General features: G+C 36.3%; 2 protein-coding genes across 9 annotated transcripts in view; both read right to left on the bottom strand.

Annotated features, from left to right (window-relative positions):
- Positions 1–2,774: 2,774 nt before the first annotated feature.
- LOC127800080 (zinc finger protein 4-like) lies at positions 2,775–6,198 on the bottom strand. 2 transcript variants are annotated; one of them, XM_052334497.1, is made up of 3 exons: positions 5,952–5,975; positions 3,361–3,793; positions 2,775–3,275 (listed from the first exon to the last, which is right to left on the bottom strand). In XM_052334497.1, exons 2-3 carry the CDS (start codon positions 3,741–3,743, stop codon positions 2,996–2,998), a joined length of 663 nt encoding a protein of 220 aa, XP_052190457.1. In that variant the 5' UTR covers positions 3,744–3,793; positions 5,952–5,975; the 3' UTR covers positions 2,775–2,995. The 2 variants fall into 2 exon arrangements, with proteins under 2 accessions (XP_052190457.1, XP_052190456.1); XM_052334496.1 differs by lacking the exon at positions 5,952–5,975 and adding an exon at positions 6,018–6,198 and having other exon boundaries at positions 2,776–3,275.
- A 5,463-nt stretch (positions 6,199–11,661) lies between these two features.
- Positions 11,662–19,787, bottom strand: part of LOC127799090 (potassium channel SKOR-like) — a 93,825-nt gene continuing 85,699 nt past the window's right edge. The window contains exons 14-15 of one of the 7 annotated variants that reach the window (XR_008022540.1): positions 14,084–14,164; positions 11,662–12,403 (exon numbers count right to left, since the gene is read on the bottom strand). The gene's annotated coding sequence lies outside the window, so the exon portion shown is untranslated. Of the gene's footprint in view, positions 12,499–14,083; positions 14,177–14,243; positions 14,834–19,787 lie in introns of those variants that run through there. The other 6 variants (XR_008022541.1, XR_008022539.1, XR_008022538.1 and 3 more) reach the window with 6 other exon arrangements.

Raw genomic sequence — 19,787 nt, forward strand, 5'->3', positions numbered from 1 at the left:
TTAGGTCATGATATTATATATCTAAAGATAAGTTATAGATCTATAAATAGATATGCAATACCTTAAAATTACTATAATAATATAAGAAAAATAATATTTTATTCTTTTTATTAAATTATAAATTTACTTAATAAGATGGAGATGTGCATAAATCACCTTTAATTAACACTTTTTGTGACATAATTCACCTAACCTATATTATAACTTAGTGTGTGCTAAAAGCAAATGTAATCCCTTTTTGTAAAGTCATTAGGATACACTTGCTTTCCTTTGCATGAAGGAATATTTGGCCAAATCTGTCTTTTCTCCTACTCATTATACGCATCAAACCCGCCCAAACATGTCCTAAGTGTGACAACAAATCCTACTATAATTACCGCACCCCCAACCTATACCTATCCCGTGTGATTTGTCTCCTATTTTTTTTGAACTTTATTATTGTTCGAACGATGTCATGTGTTATTACCCAAAAAGCTAAAGATGTTATTAATAGCGATTTTTTACGAGAATGATTTCGAAACAGACCCAATATATTACTCGACGTAGACTTACAAGGGAGTGATTGGGTCCCACCCTTGCATGGATCCCCCTTCAATTTGTCTACATCTGGCAAATGCTTTGTTGTTTCGAGTTTTGAAAATATTAGAAATGGTGGTGATTAATATCATCAATAGGTTGATGGGTAGAGAGGGAGAGAGAGAGAGAGAGAGGTGACAGAGAAAATTGATACTGTGCTGACAAGAAGGGAACAAACATGTGCCCAATTGAAGTTGACATGAGAGGAAAGGAGGGTGACACAGATGCCTGTTTGGCGGATCAGAAAATTGGGAAAAGGTTGGGGACCAGTGGGATTCTGGATTTAGTTAAGGATTTAGTAAATTATTTTTAAATAATTAATAATAATTTTTAAAATTTTAAATTTATTTAAATCAATGAATTAAAATTCTGTCGACGTCACTGAATTTAGAAAACTCAATAAATGAATGATTTATTGTAACAGTGTCCTAAGAAAACAGGGCAGAATGAATAATCATTTTGTAATCGATTGCTTTATGATTGAAGAATGAGAAAGAAAGAAAATTCAAAGAAAGCAAAGAAAGGCCCACTCTTTCTACAAAGCCTTTTGCTTTCCTTCGCTTTGCTTTTTTGCTCAGTAGGAAGACAAGAGGTGAAAGGATGTTGGGTGACGGAAATCTCACTCAAACTTTTTGGGTGAAGTGGAGAAAGTCATTCCCATACTTTAACTCAGTCTTGAAGCAACAGAGAGGATGTTAAAGGAGCTAGAGACAGGTTAAAATTGATATTAAGAATAATTGAATACTTATCTTGGAGGAGAGACCTTCTTATGATATACTTTTAGTTTAGGATTGAGTCTCCTTGTTCGATAACATTAGGAGTCATTATTCTAAACCAACTAGAAGGATTAAGATTATTCCCACAAACCATAGTCCTAAAATCGAAAGATTCTAAGAATTCAATCTCGAACAAGATACATTTGCTTGCAAGTATACAAAGATTCCTCCAATCTTGCCCAAAAAATCACTTGGGGAGTATTGAGACCGAACATGGCTTGTTTTACGAGTTGAGGGGTGAACGAGGCCTAACCCATAAATTAATTCATGAGTATCATCAAAATTTTAATTATTAAATTATTTATAATAAAAGAAATTGCAAAGGAGGATGGAGAAAGTAGAATAGACTTAAAAGGGATATATGAAGTCCTTGAGAGAGGGCTTCTATTCTTCATGAATTGTTAATTAGGTATAACTCTAACTTGCCGCCTCAAGGTTCTCACAAAGAGGTTACTTTTTTGGAACTATCATCCTGGGTGCTTTCAGATTTGGGCTCGTTTGAGCCCACATTGACCCGTCCAAAGTTTTTATTTCTATCTTTCCTTTTGGTTGTTTGGTTAACAAGGTACCAAATCAAACTGAAAAAGAAAACACAGCCGCCCCCCCCCCCCCCAACACACACACACACACACACGAAACAAAAACAAAAATAATTCCAATAAAACAGGTTTTTAGGCCCAATCACCACTTAGTTGACGCTCAAGTTAGTTAGTATATTCAAGAATTAAGAAGTAATAATACAATAAATGCATAATATGCCATATCTAAACTCTTGAACATTGGGTTTATATATATATAGACTGTGAAATCAATGTGGGTAGGATGAGATCACATGAACAGTTAGATGTGATCCTTTGAGTGAACCAGTTTTGGGTGTAATCTTGGGCTTTGGCCTGCCTTAGTACTAGTTTGAGTCTAGGCCCAACCTTTTGGGTCCTTTCAATGGGGTTTTTATAGGGATTTAAATAACTATTTTGTCCCTTCTTCTTTTCTCACAAAGATCATTTTACCCTTTCTTCTCCTCTCTTTCCCCTTTCCTTTCCAGCACTACCTCTCACAGCCTTTCTCTCACTACTTGCTCTTACCTCGCCCTGTAGTTGGTCGTTGCCTCATTCTCAATGCTCGTCGTCCACGCTGGATCCTTGCTTGGCTAATAGTTGCCCACCTCACCTTTGCCCTCACCCTTGTCGCTTGTCGATCGTCGCCACCTGATATATCCTCGGTTGGTTTGGGTGGTCGTCGGTGGAGAATGACGTCTTTGTTGGTGAGTTCTGTCTCGTCTCTCAGTCTCCCTCTTTTTATTTAGATTCAATTTATTGGCAATATCCCGATAAATTACTCCAATTTATATCCCGAATATTGCTAATTTCTCGCGATATATTATTCCTATAAACCAATATATAAAAGTGCTATTTATAAACAAATAGCACAACCCATCTGATATTTGGCAAATAATTCATGCAAAACCCTTAATTATATTCTGGGAAAACATACAGAAATGTATCAGAACGCCAAAGCAAAGAAGAAGACTCACTGTAAGCCGTGGAGCTTGCAGCAATGGCGGCCCATCCATGTTAATTTCACTATACAAAAAAGATCAAACATAACGGAAAACTACAGGCTTCTATAAAGCGGCAATCTTCTCAGAGTCTCAGAGTAAGATCCGGGGCAGCTTCCTCCATCTCCGCCGGCCAACTCGCCTCTACCAAATTGATCACATTCGAACTTCCGGCCACCGTGAATCTCGACCGATCAGGAACGCCTTCTTCCTCCATCCGCCGGAAGCTCCCCGGCCACAGCAGCTCCACCTCGCCGTCGGCAAAGAAAATCGGCGCTCGTTCGAATCTTGCGCCGCTTCTGAACTCAAACGGCGCTGCAAATCCTCGGTGCAAAGCCGAATGCGCCTTGATTATTCCGATCGACCTAAACAACATGATGTGGTAAAGAGCTATAACAATGATGATATAAAAAAATAACGTTAACCCTCTATGAGATTAAGCTGGCATACCGGTGGGTAAAAATGGGCATTCGCATGGCCCGGTTGGCGAGCGTTCGCTCCCGCTTGTGGGCGTTCTGGTGGCCGCCGAGGGCCTGCGAGCTGAAGAATTTCCGGTGGCAGTAATTGCAAGGGAAGACTCGGGGCGCGGCGGTTGGGGCAGGCTCGTTGCTGCTGTCGCTTGTGCTTGATATTGATGAGATGAAGGCCGCTGAATCTCTTGCGGCTGAGTCTTCTTTCGTGGAGTTGCAGGTGAGAGTTAAGTCGAGGGAAAGTGGCTCTGAGAAGGCGGCGGCGGCGGCTTGGGTGAATATGTTGGAAGCGACTTGGCTGCTGATGTCGGAGCTGCTGCCGGAGGAAGCCTCGGCTTCGAGGTCGATGGCCGGCGAGTTCATGATTCAGTTGCCAGGATCAAGCTGTCTGGTAATTCACGTTAAGCCTCCGACTGCAAATTACATTACAAATGTTGATTACATAAACAAGCCAAAAAAGAATCCCAAATGCTATTCAAAGATGGTATTTTTACCTTAAACCCTAAATTCATAACACCCATAAATATCAAAATTGAGTGTTACACATGAAAATGTAGCAAATTGGTCCGAATACTAAAAATGGGCAACCATTTAAATCTATAAAGTCTATAATTTTGCTGCGACTCTCCCCTAAACCCTCCCTTTGAAACCCTTTCTTGAGTCTTAGCCCACCCATGAAGCCCTCATTTGAACTTTGTGATGAGCTTTTCCCAAAACCCTCTTTTGTGCCTCCCTGTATATAACCCTCACCTCAAACCTTTCTTCGAGCTTCGATATAACCCATCCTCTCTTAAAAGGCTTCACTTGAAACCCTTATTTTGGCTATCCCCAAATCTCTATTTTAGATTTTGTGCTTACTTCACTACCCTTGTTTATTTTAGATCTTGAGCGCCCAGTTTTAGATTTTATTTTATTTTTGTTCACAATGAATTAATGGTTCTCTGGCACCACCCTTCTCATCTACTCAGGTGGAGGCAACAATTGATGATTTGACAGTTTTTTCTCATATGTTTGGTTCCTAGTTTTCTTTGTGTACCTATTCTTTCCCTCAAATCTATAATTTTCTTGTATTTTTTAATTTTTTTGTGTGATTACTCATATGTTTTTCTATTTTAATTACACATCTAAATCTATATTTTTTAATCAATTTAACCTCTTTATTTTAAATTTCTTTTTATATGACAATTCAAACTTTTCGTTATTTCGATTATATTTTTAAACTTACATTTTCAAATTAATTTAACCTTTATACTTTGATGTGTAAAAAAAAAAAATAATTAATTTAATTATGTTTTTTGTTTTACATATCAAAATATGTGAGTTAAATTAATTAAAAAATATAAGTAAATAATTATAATCGAATTAACAAATGACATCTATATATATATATATTTAAATATTTTTATTAAAAAAAAACATATACATGCATGCACTCCCTCTCTCATGTGGATATACCTAAGTTGAACACCACTCCCCTTTGCCATAAACAACCCAACACTCCTCTCTTCTTAGCATCTTCCAATTAGTCATTGTAAACAACACATCTGTCTCTGTATATACTGTCTCTGTATATACACATCCCTTTGATCACTCTTTTTTTTTTTTTTTAGTTAGACAAAAGAGAAAGGTGAGACGACTAACGTAGCAATTCCCTCTATTCATAACCATAAGGACCTTTTTTGTTAGGGAATATTTGATGTGAGCCATAATTACTACTGAAAAGACGAGTATGTCACCCTAGCTAGCTAGTGCCACTATATATAGTACTATACATCTACTCATTTTAACATTAATCTCAAGTAGAATATGGATTTAGAGTTTGAATCCAAACCTGAAAAAGGGGGAAGAACTCCCACCCATGGTGGTTGTCCTTCAATCACTATTTTCTCTCTTGGTATATACGCGCGCACCAACTGGTCCTCACATACACACACAAACCACCTGACCTAACTACTACTACTGCTTCAAGCAGAGAAAAGAGAATCTCTTATATACGTACTTTGCTATTAGCAATAACAACAAATGGGATATTTGGATATATGAAACAATATAATGTAATTGTTGAGAAATATAGGGCAAGTGGTAGGATCCAATCATGTAATCCAAGAACCAAAAACAAAAATTAAACAAAAAGATAATAATTCATTAATTAAGACAAATTAACCTCACAGCTTTCGATAACTGGTCGCAGCACACACTGGAAATTTGATGACATACGATGACACACACAACTACAATAATCTAGATAGAGTGGTCCATAAAATTTTAAATTAATGGTATTTATTTATAGACACAAAATCATAATAATAGGGGAATCAAATTTCTCAAACCTATCATAATTCCCTAAGTGAGATCATCAAACTAAAATTTGAGAAGTTATCCCGACAACAAACATAAGAACCCTTCTTGTCCGATCGACTCTACTGTCAAGATCAGTAACACCACTCAGACCAAAGAGAGCAACTATACACACACACACACACACACATAGACATATGTGAGCTGTGTTTTACAGATTCTGAGGCCAAACACAGTGAAAGCAAGCCAAGAGAGGAACCCATTAACACGTACGAAAGCAACTTAAGCAGAGTCTGAGAATCAATCAACGAACAAGCTGCAGGTGCTTAGCGTATATACCTGGTTGGCTGTAGCTGGTGATCGTGGGCATCAGAGCGGGCAGAACATGCTGCTTTATTACAATGTTTTCTGGTGCGTGCCTGCTTGGATGATGGGAAAAGGTGAGAGAAAATGAAAAAGACAATGGAGGTGGAGAGAGGGTGGTGGTGATGTTTATAATTATGGGAAAAGCAAAGGAAAGGGCCGGCCCGGGAGAAGAGAGTGGGGGTGGGGCAGCGGTGGTCAGAGAAATTAATTCAAAAGAATTTTTAAGGGTAAAGGGAGGAGGAGATGACATAATACCCTCTCAACAGCCACCATCACTCTCTCTTTTGTTTTGGCTCTTTCTTCCTACATAATATATAATACAAATGTATCTCTCGAACCCAAAAGAGGAGATTAGTATTTAGTAGTAGTATTGTTAAACGGCTCAAGCGAGCCTCGACAGGTAGATAAGGTCAAATTAGATCGGGCCCAACAAGGTTTGGTCTCTCGATCCGACCCTAAAATTTCAGGCTTTTTATAGTTTATATATACATCAATTAAATAGTATAAATAATTATTAAACTTTATACTAAAATATAAAAAATTATTAAATTTCAATTTGTAAGTAAAAATTCATTTTAAAATAAAATTCTATAATTTTTTTGTATTTTTATGTACAATTTAATGATGATTTATACTATTTAGTCGTCCATATTGTAAGTCATATTAACGTACTCTTAGTCTTTTTTAATAATAATTTATGATAATTATAAAATTATATATTAAATTAAAATTTAATAATTTTTTGTAATTTAATAAATTTAACATCTAGTGAATGTCACCCGTGAATCCGTCACGTAACATGCACGTGACCCCATGACAAGACAAGCATATAGTTGAGTTTGAGTTTGAGTTTTGATCGTCGTCCACAAATCCACGTTGGAACGGCGCCGCTGAAAGCAGAAGCACTGCCCGAGACGCCGCGCTTTGGCCCCACGGCCCCCCTCCTATGTGCTGTGCATCAACTTGGTTTGGTCCTCTAATAATTAGGTAGCACTAGTTACCAAGTCACTCCTCTAATAATTATATAACCATCCCTCGTGACTCAATAAGTTTTAGGCCAAAATTATACTCATGTCCTGAATGTTTGTATTTTTTTTAAAATTTTAAACTTTTTATAATTTTAAATTTGTTCCTAAACTTAAATCAAGAACATATTTATATTTAAACTTTTCGTGATTCTAAATATATCCCTTAAACTATGTAAAATCAGTCATTTAAATATTTGATCAAAAAGTGATACACACGAGCATTAAGGTGACAATTTTTCAGCGTCTCCTCAACTCACTCTCTCTCTCTCCAGTTATATCTTATCCGATTGCGACTCCTTTCTTTGACATATCTTACGTCTCCTTCAATTGGGTTATATAGACCGATTGGGTTAAATAGATTATTGACATCCCTGAGTTGATGATTGCTCCATCATTTGTGGGATCAAAGATAGGGTGACATTTCTTGTAAGAGACATAGTTAAAAGAGATGCGAGAGATGCTGGAGAGAAATTAGAGCAGTTGAAGAGAGGGAGAGAGAGTTGAGGAGATACTTGAAAGAGATGAATTGAGGAGACAAAAGAGAGAAATAAGATGTTGGGGAGAGAGAGGGAGTTAAGGAGACACTAAAAATTGTCACGTGCGCGTGTACATCACTTGACGATAAAGTGTTAAAATAAGTGATTTTGCATAATTTATGGACATATTTGGAATCATAAAAGCTTTAAAGTTTCAAAAAAAAAAAAAAAATCAAAAGTATAAACATGCTTTTGGATTAAGTGCAGAGATATATTTAAGACTATAAAAAGTTTAGAGTTCCAAAAAACATACAAAAGTTTAAGGGTGTAAATAGCCTTTTGACCTAAATTTTAATTTAAATTTTATCTAAACGTGGCTGAACATATAATTGACGCACATAATTGCAGTAACAGAGATAATTTAGTATAATCGCCGGCTCAATGGGAATATATTTATTAATCTTTTAATAATGGGGTCTAATTAAAATAGTTAGATAGATAAACTTTATTCTCCCACTTAATCAGTGAGTGAGAGCACTTTATAATATTCTCATGCTTCAATGCTTTTTACAGCCTTTGGGGGATTAAAATTACGAGCATGTCATGTGGCATATATGCGGATTAGTGGGGGCCACTCAAGATTAAAAGATTAATCACGCACGTGGCATATGCTAAGGACTAGTATATTTGGTTTTAAAGTGTAATTTTATTCCTCACAAGTGCCCGAATCAATTGATAGAATAGTGTGTAATTAGAAGAGTCGATTCTAAGGAGATTTGTCAAATTTATGCAATTAAATTTAACTCCACCATATCCTAAAGATAATAAAAATTGGGTAAAAAGAATTGTCCTGAAATTATCTAATTAATTAAAAAATTAAACTAATGCAAAAATTAATTAAATCTTATAAATAGATTTTTAATTATTAAATAAGAGTTTAGGAATATGATTTTATCAATACATTGGAATTAAGAGTGTGCAAATAGTTGATTTGGTTATGAAATCGACTAAAATTCACTAATTGATTAGACCTAACCAAGGAGTAAAATCGAATCGAACTGAGTGATTTAGTTGAAAAATTAAAATCGAACTCAAATCGTATAAACTAAATTGAATTGATTAAATTTAAGAAACGCTAGAAAATTGAAGTAACCTATAAAAAATACACAAAATCAAAGTAAACGATGTTATCTTTTAAACATCAAAATAACTTTATTTTAAAATTCGATCAATTCGAGTGACCAAGCTTTTGCTCCCCCATAATTACAATTCTATGTCTTTAATTCTAAAGTCTCAATTCAATTATAGGATTCTTCCATCCTAATTTATGATTATTCTGTTAGGCGTCTGGATACAGTCAAGTACTTTTAATAATCAAATTAACTATAGTATTTAGTATACTCGGTGACTAAAAATTTATTAAAATCAGAAGAACACACATCAAGAACCAAATAGATATTTTGACTTAAGTGTCTACATTAAACATCTATTCATTCATTCAATAGAGCTATTCATGACTTGACATATGATGTCTACTACTATCGAGTGCAATTTTGTTCATCCCCCTTTAATGGGGGTAACTTTACCCCGATAGTTTAGGGGGTAAAAAGATTATTTCGAGAAGGTCTTTACTCACCATGTTTCTCTCTCTCATCTTTCTTCCCTTCTCTTGCTCTCACCACCACCGACCTTCTCTTCACCTTCCTCTCACCGTCACCTTCCTCTCACCGTCGCTGTGCCGCTACATTGTCTCACCTCGTCGTTGCATCGCTGTCTCACCCTACCTCATCGCCTAGTCGTCTTATCACCGCCATACGATTGGCGCATGAGGAAACCTTGGTACAAGACTAGCCGGAGAAGAAGATGAAATGGAGGAGAGAAAAGAAAGGAGATAGGGAGACTTGGAGAAGAAGGAAGTTGAGAAAAAAGATGAGAGGAAATGAGAGGTTGTTAACTTTTCACGAGAGTTATTTTAACCCCGTTAAATGGGTGAACAAAATCGCACTCATAACCATCATGTCTTGTACAATTGATTTATTTGACCAATCAATAACATAAATAAAAAGAGTGAATTAATCATAATGAATAGAACTAGAATTAAGAATTAATTAAACAATAGTTCGAAATGGACATAGAATATTCATATTAGGTGACATCGAATCCCTAATGTAATAAAATCCATAAAAGATATAAATAAAAATAAGTGCTTCCCTGTTCAGATCTGGTTTGCCAACTAGATTTGATGGAACATGAGATTGCGAATTTAAATTTTTTTATATATTTTAACGAGGAGATATCTTTTATTATTTATTATATATAAAATTAAAGCAAAGAATAGCATATGTAAATTAGTGGATTCTTTTTTATTGGTATAGCGACAAGACTATAGTATTTTTTTATGATTAAAATTTAAATTTTCTTAGTAATAAATTTGTATACACATTTTTATATACTTATATGGATTCGATAAATTTACTTAATACCTAGAAAAGAAAAAGTAGCATATACTTGGGTTTCAACTCTCCTATTTGTTGGGATAACCTGTGAATCATCACTACTTGGAAGACAATGGAACTTTATGGGTGTGCTTCTTATGCTTTTTCATTATTTTGGTTTATTGGGCTCATTACATTAGAACCGTTAATGAATTAGGACTTTCACTTGGTTTAGTCACTCGTTGAACCTATATGTACGCCAGAAACAAAACAGAATTTAAAATTTAAATTTAAACCTGAAAGAAGGCCCAACTAAACAAAACGAAGGCCCAACTAAACAAAACGCGGCCCAATAATAAATAAATTTAGTTAAAATCCAAAAATCAACTCAACCGATGTCATGGTTTAAATGGAGGAACACATCCAGCGCCTTCCACGGCGACGGCCAACAGCCGGTGAAGCTGCGACAAATAGTTCTCATTCTCTCATGTAAAAAGCACAACTCTACATAGCTCATGAAGAAAATAATTCAGGATCAGTTTTCTTTATGCTAAATTGCAAAAATGCTCCTGAGATTTGAAAAATAAAAATAATCTCCCTTACAATTAAACAAAAACACTAAATGACCATTTCACCCTTTGTTTTCTCTCCTATTTCCTCCCTTTATCTCTCCTCTCATTTCAGGAAAAGATAAATATAAGACAAAAATTAATGATATCAGTAGGTATTTGGGTTAAAATCAAATTTCAAAACCTATTTGAGTTTACGATCCAACTTAAATTTGGATTCAACATGAACGATGAACTCATATTTAGATTCATGGATGAGAGAGAGAAATGAGAAAAGGGAAAATAAGTTTTAAATATAAAGGTATTTTGATTATTTTAAAATATTCAAGTGGGGTTAACTAAGGCCAAAAAAGTTAACTAATGCCAAAAAAGAAATTACAATATAGAATTAGATCTCAAGAATATTTGCTATATTTTTTCAAATATCAAGGGTAGTTCTTTTGATTATCCTAAACCTTAGGTACTTTTCCCTTTTCTTTAAGAATGAAAGTTCATTGGCTTAACCCAGAACCCACTTTGTAGCCATCAAAGATCACAGCAAAATGTTCAATATTTATTTCAGATTGAAATGCAGCAAAGAAGACCAGTTCTGAAAAAATCTTTTTGGTCATAAACTAGGTGCCAGGATCATAGCTCATAGGCCAACTTGGGAAACCAATTTACAAAGGTTCTCACCTTCTTGGAATCTCCTAATAATACACTGGAAAGCCTTGAGAAAATGGTAAAAGAAGACAGTACAATGAAGTCTTAATTAGAGACACAAATTAAGAGAGATAACTGCCATGAAAAGGCTCCATGTTACCTAAGTGATTTGACCTTAGCTATTGCTGTTGAAAAGAGAATATGTTCTGGCCAAGCTATTAGCCCATTTATTAACAGAATCAGAACAAAATTGCCAAGAAGCAAAAATAAGACACAGTAAGCATGGTTCCAAGATGCATTATAGTCTAAACCAAATGAAAGAATGTGATTAGGCTTCATAACTTGGGCCGCTTCTACTACTCTGCACCTTGTCTGTTAAAATAATCAGAGATTTTATGTTTCTGTTATGACAATTGATCACTAATCACTGATAACTAAAATGTGAACAGACTTGAGTGCTACATTTGTTTTGTTTTTTGTTTTTTGTTTTTTCGGGGCTAAGTGAGTGGTAGACATTCAGCACCTACAAATTTATTAGATCTTGTATCTCCTCTCCTCTTTTGGGGCTTTAACATGAAAGTCAAGCAACCAGGTTTGGCAGTCCATAGTCTCGTAGTCATGGATATCGTATCTATGCAATATCCAGTTCAACTTCAGGTAGCAAGAATTGAGGTATAAAGTAGAGTTTTCAAAATACCTCTATTTTGTTAAGAACTGTTGGCGAACTCAGAGTTGAGTGGACTTCTCATCTTCCAGCAGCCTGATCAAAATTCTTATTTCCACGCGTTTTGATTTGCCAACTGCAGAATCCTCATTTTCAAATTAGAAAAGAGCCAAGAATACTGTCTCACTCTGCCCACAAATGAGGACCCCGATCCTGTGTCCCTTCCAAGAGAAGGTGCAAGGGAGTACACCCTTCTAGGCTTCTAGCCTCTTAGTGTTCAAATCTTCCAACTTACTAAATGACTAATTTTGAACACCCATGCTTGCATGAAAGGCCCCAGCTGTCCTTCCTAAGGTCCCAATTACCCAGATGCTTGACAATTTCACTAATCTTGATCACTATTCTTCCAAAAGCAACTTTGCAGTTAAAAATAATACATCAAGGTGATGACATTAAGTCAAGTTGGTTTGATCGAAGTCTTTGCAGTTTGGATCAATGCACTGGACACCATCCTATTGAGGAAATCCAACCCTCTCTTGCAACCACTGCAAAATGAGAAACTTCCAGCATCATCAATCTTTAACGAAGCTCCTAGTTCAAGGTGTACTAAAAGCAACTTTTCATGTCCATTCTTGAGGGCCTGTATCAAGGATGTATTTTAGAAAATTATCTACCATGTTTAGAAAAGAAATGTTCAAAGTATTAACTGTTTTGTAGCTGACACAACTAAAGATATTTAAAACCACAAGGAAAATGACAAAAATATTAAAGAATACCAAGAAACGAAGATTTTGACTTCTGCACCACCATGATGTTGTAAAGGGATTGCATGCTTATTCCTTGACAAGGGTCTCCTTTTAAATTCCTTTCTCAAGTCTCTCAGACGTATTTTAACCAGTTATGACCATAGCTCCAAAAATTATTCTTTGAAGACCACTCTGGAATAACCAAATATGATAGTCGTTTATTCCTATACTTAAGGTAAAAGAAATAGGTCACACTGATTGTTGCTATTAATCTTTATATTGTTTTCCCTTTTTGGTGGATGATGGTTTCTACTCTCACCATGCTACTGATCTTTGTTTCCTAAGCTTATTTAGCTAGTTATATAAAAAGAACTTAAATTGTTCTGTATATTATCTTTAGTTGTTTTCTTTATAGGAGTCATATCCTTTTACTTATTTAGTATTCACTCACTACTATATATTTAACTATCTAAGATACACATGGAATCCAACATATAGGAAAGTTGAAATGGCTATAATCTCTTACAGAAAGAAATTTCCTGGTTCTTCTAAAATCCATAAAAGAATGTTCTAAGCATCCGTAATGATTACAATATATTTTTGTTGTATTGTTAACCACCATCTCATTTAAAAGGTTAAGTTATTAAATAGAAAGTTAACTTTATCTTTTATATTATTAATTTATTCTGAACACACCCCCTGGCCAAGCTTCAATTCATAACTAGTTTAAACATGTGCAACAATTTATGTATTGGGCTAGATGTGAGGTTTGAACTAAAGACCTTTACTTGGTTTGACACCATGCTGAATTGTTAACCATCATCTCATCTAAAACCTTAAGTTATTAGATAAAGGACTAACTTTATCTTTTATATTATTATTTTTACTCTCAACAAGTTTCTTGTGAGTTGTATCAAAGTAGGTTCTCATGCAGGGCATAAAGTACTGAATTCTTTACAGACATGCATACAAAGACATTGTCACCATGGAGGAAATGGCAAAACAACATGTTATACTCTGTAAAGGTCATCGGCAAATCATATAAACTGCTCAAAAACTCAGGTAGCTTTCGCTCAGCTTGAAATCTCAAATAAACATTTTTATAATCCATAAACCCGGTTGAACATTATATAATTCTTCTATAGCAGTTGATAATATTAATACATGCTCAGGAAAAAAATCGTTTAGTATCATTGTCTGCTTTAAAAAGTTTAGTCTTGCAACTTTACTTTAATGAACATCCTTTTGAGATAGTTATCTAATTTATTTTCAATTAATTTATCTTAAAAAATCTCCATGACTTAAGTTGATTACAATAATTATCTGTACTTCAAAACTTGTTTGAACATCAATAAAAGAAGACACCATGTGTTGTCACATCCTAGACTTGCTAAATCATGCATTTAGCAAGAAATAAACAAATAGTTTATCATGTCAAGTTCTACACAACAAGAAATTCAAAAGGCTAAATGCTCTTACCATCTACGTCAGTGAGAAGGAATTATGAAGTCTTACGGTTCAGGAAAATGTATGAATTGCAGCTTTTGAGACTTTGTACCCCTAGAAAGCCAACTTGATGCCACAAAGAGAAATTAAAATAATTTCATATGAGCAGAATATCAATTTTCTAACTTAAGGTACTATGCAATTATAGTAAATGAATTGTTGTTTGGAAGTTCCACATATCACAAGTTTCAGTGTTCAGCAGCTATAACAATAGATATGTGTGATCACAAACATTTCCCTAGAAAAGATTCGATTCCTATGACAAAAAAATGAGATCTTGCCTATGTTCATGTGAATCTTGAGAGGAACAGATTTTTTGGGAAGGAAAGAGATCTTCTGAATTGTTAAATCTTCGGAGTTTGCCTGTGCCCTTCTTTAGGGTGGAAGCAGAGGTAGTCAGATGGTAATGAACATAAAAGCTCACGTTCCTTATTGGCCATGTGACTGTTTAGGTGGTCCAATAATGAATACTATTTAATGAATGCCACATTTAATGCTGGAAGGCAAGTTGCCTTTGTGGAGGTAGGGTTTGGGTGCGCCTTGTTGCCCCTCTGGGGATCCCGTCTGCATGTCGTAAAGGGGGGTCCATGGGGAGGGCAGCCTCTTCCCGAAGGTTCACTCTGAGTGTGTATAGACTGTGTCCGCATTTGGATTTACCTGGGAAGTGCATCAGGGGGGAAGGTCACTCGTCCCTAGGGATTAGTTGGGCGAAGCTCGGAAACCCTAGGATAATCAAAAAAATAAAAATAATGAATACCATGTTAATTTTCCAGCATAGTTTCAGTTGAAGGTAGGGAGTTAAGACTCAAGCCAGTGGAATGGGAGGGCTCTACTTAGTGGAGTTTGAAGTCAATAAATGCAGGAAAAAATCGAAATGAAATAGGAAGGATGATTATTAAACCTGCAATTATGGTAGACATTGACAAGCTTTGGTACATATTTGTTCATATAAATTGAAACAAGCTTTTGAATAACTGAAAGCTTGAATAAATTCTATAGATGCCTGGGAATATATATATACAACCTAGCTCCTAATCTTTCTCCTATAATTTAGGAGAAGATCCAAGCTATCTACTCCCTAGAAACTAGGAGAATTATCTCCTAAAACTTATGAAATAAATTCAAACTTATACAACAAAATCTACAACTTAAAATACAATTTTTAAAACTCAAGAATTATCTATCTTGAACTACAATAGCTTCTTGATAATCTTCACCCATTATCCGATTCTTCTTTTAAACTTTAAATCTTCATTCGACTTTTTTAACACTCCCCTTAAGCTGGAGAATAAATACAAGTCATTCCTAGCTTGCCAATTAGTAACTCAAACCCTGATCTTGCAACAACTTTTGTGAAGACATTAGTTACTTGATCAGTGGTAGGAATGTAGGATAAGCTGATTCTTCCTTCTTCAATTTTCCTCTTTATAAAACTTCTATGAATTCTTACATGTTTCATCTAGTCATGTTGAACTGGATTCTTCACACTGTTGATAGCAGATTTGCTATCACTATATACCTTTGTTGGTTGAGATAAAGGTATTCCTAAGTCTTCCATCATCCTTTCCAACCAAATTATTTCACATATCCCTTGAGCAATGGCACGGAATTTGGCCTCAGCACTGCTGCGAGCCACCACAGATTGCTTTTTGCTCCTCCAAGTAACCACATTACCCCACAACTTGGTGCAATAACCTGAGGTTGACCTGCTGTCTTCGCGAGAACCAGCCCAATCAGCATCCACAAAACATTCAATTCCTCTTTCATCAGTTTTCTAGAACATCAACCCCTTCCCAGGTGTCCTCTTGAGGTATCTTAGAACACGAAACACTGCATTCATGTGTTTTTGAGTAGGGGAATGCATGTATTGACTCACTCTATTTACTGCATAGGCTATATTTGGTCTTGTAAGTGATAAATAAATAAATCTACCAACCAACCTTTGGTACCTTTTTTTTCTACATGAGTGTTCTCTTTTTCTTCAACATTCTAGCCTTTTTCTATGGGAATACCAGCTAGTCTGCCTGCTAACATTCCAGTCTCCTTTAGCAAGTCGAGTGTGTACTTCCTTTGAGAGATGAAAAACCCGTCTTTACTCCTAGCCACTTCCATTCCTAGGAAACATCTCATGACTCCTAGGTCCTTTACTTCAAATTCAGTCTTCAGTTGCCTCTTCAAGTTTTCAATTTCCTGTAAGTCATCTCCTGTCACAAAAATATCATCAACATAAACAATTAGTATGGCCTTTTTTCCTTTTTTTGTGGATTTTATAAACAGGGTATTGTCAGCTCGTCCTTGCTTATATCCCAAGCGATTAAGAGTCATCCTAAATTTCTTGAACCAAGCCCTTGGGATTACTTTAATCCATATAGGGATTTCTTCAATTTGCACACATTTCCACTGCCAATTTCCTGTTCAAATCCTGGGGGAATTCTCATATATATCTCCTCATCCAACTCACCATTCAAAAAAGCATTTTTAATATCAAATTGGAGTAGAGGCCAATCAAGATTAATAGTAAGGGAAAGTAATACGCAAATTGAGTTGAGTTTGGCGACAGGAGCAAAAGTCTCCTTGTAGTCAATCCCATATGTTTGTGTAAACCCTTGTGCAACCAATCTTGCCTAGTATCTCTCAACACTTCCATCAGCATTATGCTTCACTGTGAAAACCCACCTACAACCACCTACCCTTTTGTTTGAAGGTAGTTTAATGATCTCTCAAGTATTATTTTTCACCAAGGCACTCATCTCCTCCATAACTGCAGCTTTCCACTTAGGGTCGTTCATAGCCTCTTGAATATTCCTTGGAACTGCAATGCTGTCAATACTTGCAACAAATTCTTTGTACGTAGGGGATAATTCAGCATAAGTCAAGTAGTTAGACATAGGATACTTGACACATGATCTTACCCCTTTCCTTAGAGGAATCGGCACAGCCCAATCCAAATTATCACTACTGGTAGGCTCACTTTCAATGTTGTTTTTTGATAGACCAACATCGGAAAGTGATGATTGGTTTTGCTGAGCCTTAGGATGGCCCTTAGGGCTTATAGAATACACCTACAGAGGATTTCTAGCTGCTGAATATGGAATAGGGACATGAGTTTCAGCTGCAACGTTTGGCTATGAAGAATTAGGAGAAATTGGCTGTAAAGCGTCTGGCTGTGAAGAATTAGGAGAAATGGGTTGTGAAGTTGGATGATTTGCCATTATTCTGTCAGAATTAGTAGGTGGTGTGGCAAGAGATGCTCCCCCTTGAGAGCATAAGGGCATAGGGGAATCAAGAGGAGGAAAGAAAGAAGGAGAAGACTCTGGGAAAGGTGGAACCTCAGGAACTGAAACTGGAGAGGGATAAAACGGGTGATCTTCATAGAATGTAACATCAGTGGAGACCAAGACTTGTCGTTTGAGAGGATTATAGCATTTGTATCTTTTTTGGGTGGAAGAGTACCCAATAAAGATACATGGGAAGGCCTTGGGATCCAATTTGGTACGGTTGAGATTATTGTTGTGCACATACACAATGCAACCAAAAATTTTTGAAGGAAGAGAGTGCAAGAGGCTAGTAGTTGGGTAGATAGAACAAAGGACATCAAGAGGAGTCTGAAACTTTAGGGTTTTTGAGGGGAGTCTATTGATCAAATATGCAGCTGTAAGGACTGCTTCCCCCCAATAGAAATGTGGGACATGGGTGGTGAACAGCATAGCTCGAGCCACTTCTAGGTGATGGCAGTTTTTCCTTTCTGCCACATCGCTTTGTTGTGGTGTGTATGGACAAGAACTTTGATGTAGGATGCCATGTTCAGATAGATAATTGGTAAGGTCATTGGAGAAATATTCCCGACCATTGTTAGTACGAAGAATTTGGATGGAAGTTTGAAACATATTCAAGACGAGTTTGTGAAATTTCTTGAAAATGTTACAAGCTTCAGATTTTTCCCTCATAGGGTACACCAAACAAGCCCTAGAATGATCATCAACAAAGGTTATAAACCATTTAGAACCAGAAATATTAGGGGTTTTAGATGGTCCCCAAATATCACTATGAATTAAGTGGAATGGGTTGGATGGCTTATAGGGTTGAATTGAATAAGGAGAACGAGTTTGTTTGGCAATGGTACACTGCTCACATGAGTAAGTTTGATTTTTATTGATGAAAAAATGTGGATACAAGAACTTGAGATAAGAAAAACTTGGGTGACCTAAACAATTGTGCCACAATAAAACCTTGGCATCAGTTGTGGCTGTCAAACCAGCCTTATTTGTGGAAGAAATAACCCTATCCTCTGTCATGTAGTAAAGCCCATCCCTAGCTTTAGCACTGCCAATCATCCTCCCTGATGCTTGGTCCTGAAATAAGCAATATGATGGAAAGAATGTCACACAACAATTCATATCTTGGGTAATCTTATGGACTGATAGTAAATTGCATCTTAAACAAGGTACATGTAGGATTGATTTAAGTTTTAAACCAGAAATATAAATTGTTCCATGTCCTTTAGCTGGAGAAGTAGTACCATCAGCCATTGAAAAATCTATAGGATTGCAGCAGGGAGTGTATTTTGTCATGGGAAGGGCTGAGCATGCCATATGGTTAGATGCACCCGTATCCACCATCCAAATATTCTTAGAGAATTTGCTGGAATTTAGAGAGTAGTGGAGATTACCTTGCACAAAAGTAGCTATTGTAGGAGGACTTGGGGAGGATGTACCTGGGTTTAGCAGCTTATGCAAGGTTTGAATCTGCTCCTCTGATAGGTTAAGGTTGGTATTATTTCTTACTTCCTTAGGTGCATCAGCTATGTAGGCAGCCCTTCCAATCTCCTTCTTTCCTTTAGGCTTTCAGTTAGCCGGTTTTCCATGAATTTTCCAACACGTTTCTTTGGTATGATATGGCCTTTTACAGCGGTCACATCACTGCTTCTCTCGTCTTATGTTCCTTGGTTGACTCTCTTCTTGTTTAAAACTTGCTAAAGCAGAATTCTGGTGAGTTAAAGGGGATTCACCTTGCTAATTTAGCATTACCTCTTCAGTTTTGTACCCAAGATTTTGCCTCTAACTTCATCCGAATCATGGTTAAGACCATGTAGGAAATCAAACACACGATCCTTCTCAATCATCTTACTATACTTTGTACTATCCGCCAGGCATTCCCAATTAATGGTGTAGTATAGATCCATCTCATGCCAAAGTTCAACCAAGAAATTGAAGTAATCAGTAACATTTAGGTTACCTTGTCGTGTGGTCCCATATTTCCTTTGCGGTTTTGTAGAATAGGTAAATCCTACCTATTCTAGGTTCCATCGAATTGATCAGCTAGGCCATTATGGTGGAGTTCTCTACTTCCTAGGTCCAATAATTGGCTGTTGTTCTTGGTGGAGGAGGTATAGAGCCGGTTAAGTAACCAGCTTTGCCTTTTCCTTTGATCACCAACATTACCGACTGATACCATTCCCAAAAGTTACTCCCATTCAACTTATGGTGAGTAATCTGTATGGGAAGGTGATTAATTGGGTTGCTAGAAAGATTTGGTGCAGAATTGGGAGGAGGATTGCTTGGAGAGCTTGTGGCTGAAGCCTCGGTTAGGGTAGGATTAAGTTGGGTATCAGCCATTGGTGAAGTAGGGCAGGAACGGAAGAACCGAATAGAGACTGCTTTAGGATTGAAGAGCAGGC

Source organism: Diospyros lotus, chromosome 4 (assembly GCF_014633365.1).
Source record: "Diospyros lotus cultivar Yz01 chromosome 4, ASM1463336v1, whole genome shotgun sequence".
NCBI lineage: Eukaryota > Viridiplantae > Streptophyta > Magnoliopsida > Ericales > Ebenaceae > Diospyros > Diospyros lotus.